The sequence below is a fragment of the Pterocles gutturalis genome, unplaced genomic scaffold (assembly GCF_000699245.1).
Source record: "Pterocles gutturalis isolate BGI_N339 unplaced genomic scaffold, ASM69924v1 scaffold26378, whole genome shotgun sequence".
NCBI classification, from domain to species: Eukaryota; Metazoa; Chordata; class Aves; order Pterocliformes; family Pteroclidae; genus Pterocles; species Pterocles gutturalis.
The window spans coordinates 89,996-98,598 of record NW_010118841.1 but is presented as its reverse complement, the minus strand read 5'-3'; the positions used below and the strand labels follow the sequence as shown (position 1 = coordinate 98,598).

General features: G+C 41.3%; 1 protein-coding gene across 1 annotated transcript in view; it reads right to left on the bottom strand.

Moving 5' to 3' along the window:
• Positions 1 to 204: 204 nt before the first annotated feature.
• Positions 205 to 8,603, bottom strand: part of LOC104463872 (AT-rich interactive domain-containing protein 1B-like) — a gene marked incomplete at its 3' end in the record, with an annotated part of 85,440 nt that continues 77,041 nt past the window's right edge. Inside the window, exon 4 of the mRNA XM_010076381.1 lies at positions 205 to 315. Within this exon, the coding sequence (XP_010074683.1) occupies positions 205 to 315 (111 nt within the window). The remainder of the gene's footprint in view (positions 316 to 8,603) is intronic.

The following is an 8,603-nucleotide window of genomic DNA, read 5'->3' as shown; positions in this document are numbered from 1 at the left end:
GCACTTTTTGAAGCAGAACAAGCCTAAGCTAAGTCCACCCATACACAAGCTGTCTGGTCTCACCAGATTTTAAAAAACGGTTTGTGACCAACCTCATTTAATGTTTCTTCTTTCAGTATTTCCCATCTGATCATCCTAGATACAATGAAATCCTATGTGAAGTGTTTTCATTTTACAATTCTGAAACAAACACTAGTTTCTTACTGGTAAGCTTGATGGTCTTTCTTGCTGGATTAGATTCAAGTCTTCATGGTTAGGCTTTCCTGGGGCCATAGGGGGTTGAGATCTGGTTCCATAGCCTTCCTGAGACATGTCCTGCAACAACAATTGTAACAGAATTATTAACCTGACACAGTAATTACAATTAAATCTGCATCACAGAAGGGTGAAAATACAACAGCTGAGTGGTGATGGAATTTTTGATCAGACGATTTTGCTAGTTGTTACTAATTAAACCCATGCAGTTTGACTTGCGCCGTACAGAAAGAAATCCAAGGAGCAGAGCAACATGCTAACAAGGAACCACATCACCAGAACATGGGGAAAACAGACAAAAACAAACCTGCTAAATAAACAACCCCCTTCTAGCATAAAAGAGTAGCAAGCACAAAGTGGTCGAAACATTCATCCATTCATCCTATGCTGAGATGTATTCTCAAGCCTGTGATGAAGCACTGAGCCAGATGGAAGACTGAGTTGAAAGTAAGATGGTAATCACGGTGCGTAATCAGACTCCTGTAACAGCCCTGGATTTACCATCACTACTATTGGGACAGCTTTCAAACACTGGCTATCAGGTCATAGAACCCAACGCATTCGCTGCATCTGTTGGAGGCACATTGTGTCCCAGAGGTTAGAAGGAAAGTGTGTTTGATCAACAGCAGCTCCAAAGCCTGTACCAGCAACCTGGGGATTTACCTCCCTATACAAGCCCAAGCAGTCTTAGGTAATGGCCTAACACCACACCCCTCACACAGGGGCAGGAAGAGCAACAAACCAACCTCCCCCCTGCCATCAATCATCCCACAACACAGGCTTACTTCACACGTATAGATACTTGCCCAGTGCAAAGCCTCGGATTCAGGCTTCATTTTAGCTGCTAGAGCAGCTTCTATGCTAACTTTTTCAAGGAAAACAACAGAAAGTGCAATACTGACTTCAGCGTCTGTAACTGGCAGGGAAAGTTGAAGAACCAGTTCCCGAATGCTAGAAAAGATATGGCACCTTAAAAGGTTTTCTTTTGTTGTTTTTAAATGGCTTCATTCTCCTCTCCCCCTCATGACTTTTCTACCGTTCAATTTGCTTCAGCCACCCTCACACCTGCAGTTTTGACACGCATCTGAAAGCTCCCACGTGCTCCTGGTGTGAAGGGGCAGGGGAACCTGTCCTCTGCTCCACCTCACCGAAGCCTGAACATCACCTTGCTGCTGCTGCCTGTAACGGGCTGTTTGTGTCCGTACCAACAGGGCTACTGCTCACGCACAGACCCCAGGAGGTAGCTGGCTTGCAGAGCAGGAAAAGCTATCTGTTTTTAGCCCAGCTCCTGACACAGGGAAATTTGTTAACAACCACACTGTTTCCATTCAGCCCCTTCCATCACTTTGGACTCTCACGAATTATTTTAAGGGATCCAGAAAATTCAACGGGGCTAATAAAACAAACCCCAGCAAACCTGATACGATGGAAACTCAGCAATGAACGATCCTATCATAAACCTGTGCCAAGTAAAATCAAGAAACACTTAAAAGGCCAGCACTTCAATGTGGTTACCAGCAGAGGGTAACAATTAGGCTTAAGGGTGACAAAGGCTGATGGCTGAATGATTATTATCCCCTGTGACCCCCCGCGCTCCCCCCCGCCCAGATTTCCACTTGTCACACAGCTCTCCTGCTGCGCACACCAGCAGGTTCCTGTGGATTAACAGTGAGGTTTAAAATCAACAAATGGCACAAGGCCTCCATTCAGCAGCCTTCACCCCAGTACAAAGGAGTAGAAAGGTGCAGGACAGCTTCACAATAGGCAAACAAATGAGCAAACCTCTGCTTTCCTTTTTATTTAAAAACACGCAGGCACACACACACACACACACTCACGCACATGCACGCTAGGGGTTGTCACTGTGTAGGCATCTGTAATAAACTCAGCAACCCCACATTTCAACTTCTGGTTCAGCATTCGACTTTCCTTCCTAATTCTTAAAAAAATACACCAAATAAGAACCACTTGTTAAAACAACAACAACAACAACACATCCAGAAATACCAAGAGTAGCGAAAAAGGATAAATGGAATATTCAGTTTAGGAGACGTCATTTTAAAAACACAATTGTTCCTTTTTCCAACCAGACGCTACAGGATTTTGCTGGGAAGCAAAACATGTTTTGTATTTTGAAAAAATCAAGAGCCATTAATTCCTTACAAAGTACCAAGTATGGTTTTTCCCACATCTTTGCAAGATTTTAACCTCTCTTCCTACTGACATTTCCAGGGGGATGGGAGGGGGAGCAGAAAGAGATGGCATGCTTTCTCCCAAGAAATTCTGCATGTTGAATGGAATTAGCTTTTACGTGGGTGCTTGCAGACTATCTATGAAATGTCTTTCCATACACTGAAGGACACATTAAAAACCCCAGACATAACACCCTTTGTCTTTTTAAATGCACCATTTTCATAGTGCTTTCCTTTCTGACTGGAAAAATCCAACCTTTTTGCTCAATTCTAAATGAGGTTTAGAAACAAATACTGCAGACATCCGTGTTTGTTATGATGCGGATACCTGTGCACTCCAAATGGGACTGAGATCACCCACTCTTTCATATATTCTCTGTAACGCCATTTAGATACTTGGATCACTCTAAGCTTGGAAAGCGGCTCTTGAGAAGTAAAGAATCAGTTTGCTCTCAGTAAGTTGCAGGCATGGGAATCTCCTAGATGAAATATGCATGGGGCTGTGTGTATAATTTTGTGTGTTTATACACATGCATTGTCCAATAAAAACAGTCCATTAAATATTAAATAACAGTATATTTCAGTGAGAGGTTGGCTTCATAACCAAAATAGTGCTTAGTATCATTTCCGCTGAAAAACACGAGAGAAAATCTCTACTGCCTTTCGTCAGTTCTGCATTTGGAAATTCTGTTAACATACAGAGTACTACAGAACAGATACAACAGACTTTGAGAGATAAATAAGGACAGAAGTATTAGGGTAAATTGTCCTAACTGAAGAAACGCGTGGAACTGGTAATTCTTACCTTCAGTTTCAAAAGGTCATTTTTCTTTCTAGCAGCTAGGAATGGCTTTACTGGGGGCCGAACGGAGGGAATATAAGGGGAAGAGGAACACATTACCAAGAGCTGTGCTGCAGTCATGGCTCAAGTGTCCTCTGTTGATATCAGGGCTCAATCTTCTCCTGAGATCCCCGATTTTTTTCTTTTTACTCCCAATATCTTATCATCAATGACATCGTCTTTCAAAGCAAAGCTTATGATTTTTTATGAATCACAGAAAATCCTTCTTCCCATAGAAGAAGAGCATGTGTGTGTGTGAGAGAGAGAGAGAGAGAGAGAGAGAAATCCAGGCTTTTATAAACAGAAGGCTACAAGTTTCCATTCAGAACTTCCTAACTTGGCACAAACCCAATCGTATCATAACCGTTATAGGACAAACTGTCAACAAAGTTGTAAAATAACTGAAAGCAGGGTTTCCCTCATCAGATTTTAGAAAAAGCACTGGGACAAATAATCTGCAAGTCATAAACATATACTCAAAATAACTGTATTAGGCTTTTTAGACTTTCCAAAAAACACTTATACTCTGAAACAGGTAAACAAAAAAAAAGACTATGCCTACATATACACCCTAAAACCTATGTATTGGGTAAGCTGTTCAGAAATCAATCCATATACAATTATTATATTTGGGTAATAATAACAACAATAACAATTAATTGCTTCTCATCCGCAGAGCCAGGAGCAGTTATTTACCTCCTGTTCATGTACACTTCTAGCTTGCTCTGCCAACTGTGGTATATGGAGCTCCAGGTTTGTGTGGTCTGAGGAACAAAGGAAAAAAAACAGCATATTTTCTTCCCTCTTATTCTCTGTTACTGTATTAATCTTACAAACTTTTAAAGCATCTAGTTCTGGTGTGTGATTTCACTAATGTGGAGCTTTAAAGCAACCAAGTGAGCCAATGCACCAGCCTCCAAGAAAGTCCAAGTCCCCTCGGTTCCGCCTCCCCCAGTTCTTGCAGTTTGGCACACACGCCCTTAGTTTGCGTTGGTGGTCTTTATCAGACCACTTGAAATTGTGCAAATTAAACTTGCTAGAAAAGTAACCCCTTTCCCCCCAGCTTTAGCATGATTACGGAGCACAGCTGGCTTCGGGAAGGGCTGGGTGAGCAAAGAGGGGAAGGAAACTCCCCTCCTTCAACAGCCAGCCATGAGCTCAACTCCACTGGCCACCAAAACCACAGCCCAAGTCTGTGCTTTGGAGTAAGCCACAGACAGACCACCTTTTCCCTTTTGATGTGGAATGCGAATTAGTGTTGTGCTTTCATTCTCTAGCTGGACCTAGTTTAAAACAAGCAAGTCTGTCCACATTCATATGTTCTTTGCAAACCCAAACGAATATGGTGCTGATAATGCTTGAAACCATGTAGATTAGATAAAATGCACATTTGTTATAAGTTCTACCAAAGAAGATAAAATCTAATTATTAAAGAGTTTAAATTCTTTTTAATGGAAAATGAAAGCATAGTGAAAACATTAATTTTGGGGGAAACCACATTTAAAGAAGGGCTGGGTGAGAAATATCATTCAGGCTTCATCCACTTCTACTGCAGCAAATTTCAGAGGGCTAACATGACCACCCAGGAAGATAAATACCATGATGGTTAAACAGAAGGAAAATAATTTATGGAAAATAATATACTAGACTTCAATTTGAAAAACTCATTAAAAACTATTTTAGCTCATGTTCTTGATTCAGTTGGTTGATCCTTAGAAGACTACAAGTGTGAGAGCAGTGAATTCTACAGCAATATGACAACAGCAAAATTGAAAGCAATTTTTATTTTTTTCCCCCCAGACCACTTGAGAATGGAAGTCAGGACCCAACGCAGCAGCCATGAGGAGCATATGGCCCTACAATACCAGATTATTCTGCTCATCTCTCAAGGGAAACTATGGAACAGAAAGAAGGCAAGTCATATGTTAGGGGCTACAGAAGGACATTCCTTGTTATCACTTAGCCAAGTATCTGTTTATTCTGTGTAGGTAAATACACACCAACACATTTCCCCTCTTTCCACCTTCTGCAGTAAAAAGCTACAATTGAAAAAAAAAAAAAATTACTTACCAGAATGGTGACATATCCCTATACAGCCAACTTCTAGCCAAACCTTAACACCTAACATTTTGAATCCCAAGCTGTACATTCTCTGGCAGCACAAAACTGACAACAAAGGACAGCCAACTTGTTAAAGGAATATTGTAGGTAAGGCTGCACTCAGAAAAGATGTTATGCCCAAGAGCACAGGCAACACTAAGTCTCATGCAAGCAGCCAACAGAACGCAGCCCTGTCTGGAACGACCCACTAAGGACAAAAGAGCAGAGACGTTTGCTTGAGTCCTGGGCAGAGGTCCTGCAGGATACAGATGGACTCCTGCAGAAGATCCTTGGTCAAGAAGAAATGCATATATGTGTCTTGAATTTTATGAACCAGAAATAGAAGAAACAAAACCCTAAAGCCTTGGAAAAAAGGAAACTGGTATCTTGCAGCTGGAGAGCATGGTGTACAAACCAGCAAGCAAATCTCTTACTGCACAGAGGGAACAGGTGATTACAGGAAAAAATTGTTTGGTGGGTCCCAGCACCTATTACATCAACAAAAAGGAAGAGAGCAACCACCAGAGGTGGATTACCAGTACAGTCTGGTAATCCCCTTCAACATGCTAGTCAGAAACAGAGATGATACTTCGCCCTACTGAGTTAATTTTGGTCTTCATCTTCATTACAGGGACCAGAAGTAGTCAAGAGCTTCAGAAAAGTGTCAAAGAGTCCTTTTCTTTTCTGAAAGGAGATAACTCATCCAAAAATCATGCCTAACTCCTCAGAGAAAAATCGTACCACGTACCTGGAAAAATTTGGAAGACCTGCCAGTTCACATGCCTCAGGTGTAGACCAGTCACTGTCAGTAAGGCATCTCTCTTCTTATTCAATGCTATTAATACCTTCCCTTCCAAGATACCTGCAGTTTCACTCTAAAACTTACTATTTCCTAGATCTCTTTTTTTTACCTAATAAAAAAAAAAATTTATAAAAATAAACCACCATTTGGTCCCCTCAGGATCTCAAGTATCACAGGATGACAACTAAGTTAAGTCTTAAGACACCAGAGGGGTAAGGGAAAAAATATACTTTATGTAGTAGGCAGCAGTTGATGTAAAAGATAGGTAACTTAGGTAAGGAAATATATTATTAAGGCTCAGTCCATCAGAACTCTCAGGAACTTAATAGAAACTCAACTACCTAACTATGGAAGGTTTTCCCCTGCAGCATACACCAAAAGCATTTTAAACACAGATAAGGTCAAAAAAAGCACCACCACCACCCCCCAAATCTTACAGAAAGAACATTGTTCGGACAGCTTAGCTTCTAATTGCCTATCAGGTAATCTGAGCCAACTAACAAGAGAGAAGGGTCTCTCTTCCTAAATGCTCTAGTCCATTTTCACATGTATCTCGTCTACATGGCCTTCAGGAGCCATCTTAAGCAAGTGATGCAGATAGAGTTCCAAGATGAAATCATTCTCAGAAACTTATCTTGCTATTCTTTTTTCTGCCACTATTGCACTCCATGGATCACAGAGCACATCAATACTGGATTTAATCAGAAACACGACATTTCTTCTAGTTTTCTCCTCTCATACTTGTAACGTGCCATATGAAAAAAACAGGTGAGTCTGATGTTTGTATTAAAATGTGACTGTTGCACATTGCACAGCCTGATAAACAGCTGTTAGCTCTTCATTTATAGGCAAGAAGGTAGTTTCTTTGTTCTACAGATGTAAAGTTCCAATGTGAATGAAGAGATGAGACAGAACCTGAAGAGGCAATCTGAGAAACATAACTTGGAAATAAAGAATAAAACAAGCATTTTATTTCCATTGATTTTCCTGTGTTTATAGAGCTTTTTGTACTTTTCCTAAAAAATCCTAAAAGGCCGGGCAGTCCAACCATGCTTTCATTTTCTACACCCACTCCTTCCTCTCCCTGTCCACCCCTTCAGTGACAAAGCTATATATAAAATAAATAAAAATTTTAAAAAAGGAAAGAAAGAGCCCTGTCAGTTTTCATATCTCATTCTTTATAGTCACCTGGGACAGACTACCACATTAATGTGATAAATTACAGTTTTTGTGTCATCCAGCATTCTGCCCTGCTAAATGAGTCCTTCCTAAAACTCTGGGAGAAATGCACCTCTTCAGCAAACCGAGATGCAAAGCTGGGCTGAGAAACAGCTCTGCACCCCAAAGAGAGAGCTAAACCCTACAAAATGTAGGAGAGCACCAGGAATTAAAATCTACAATTTCTTTCAACTCGGCTGCTGCAGAAGCGGGGAGCTGGGGGGCTCCATGCCCCAGAGGACAGCAGCCTGCCCCAGACTGCCTGCTGCCACCGAGGAAGCTCTCCCAAGCATACGGCTAGCTGGCAGAAACGAGGTCAGAGCACTGCCCGCAGCTTACAGCAGAGCTGAAAGCCTGAAGCCAGCTTACAGAATAAAGAGAAAAGCTGCACCAAGAGCAGCTGCTATCTCTAGGCTAATGGAGCTAGGTACCCAAGGATGAGACTTCCTCACTTGAGACCAGGAAACATTTCTTCAGCATTTTTCTTTGGGGCACGTCTATAACTGTGCTTCAAGATAAAAGCCAGGACTTCATCTAAACACTCGTGAAAACCCACAAATCTGTGAGGAAGGGTTGTAAGCAATACCCAAAACATCACTGAGGTCAAAAAAAAACCCAAAGAACAAAAAAATCCAAAAAACCAAACCAAAAAACAAACCAAAAACCAAAACAAAAAACAACAACAACCCCCAAAAACCAACCCAGAATAGTAAGGACTGTTTTGTGTGTTTTTTTCCTCCCCCCCTCAAATATAAAGCTACATTATGTCACAGAAAACATTTATATCACAGTCCAGTGACACCTGTTAACTTATTCCCTAATATACCACCACGGAGGTCTCTTGAAAGATTCTTTTAAGGACTGAAATGAGGTTTACCTACTATTTTATCAACAGCAGAATCATTGGAGAAGGAACTGAAGTTCAGATGCAAAAATAATTCTGGTAAAGAAGGTTTTCTCAGCTGGACTCCACTGTTTTGGTTAACTTAGTTTTTCAGTATGCAAGAGGGTTAGCATGTCACATTTGGGGCTACTGGACAGAGAATTAGCTTCGTTACAGTCCACTCTTTCTCCTCAGTCTGTGAAGACACAAAGTATCTGCACAACAATCTTTAAATCCAGCCACCGGGTAGAAAAACATCTCAGTCCGAGGAGTAGAAAGACAACAATAATTTACAGAAGGAGGCACCCAGCA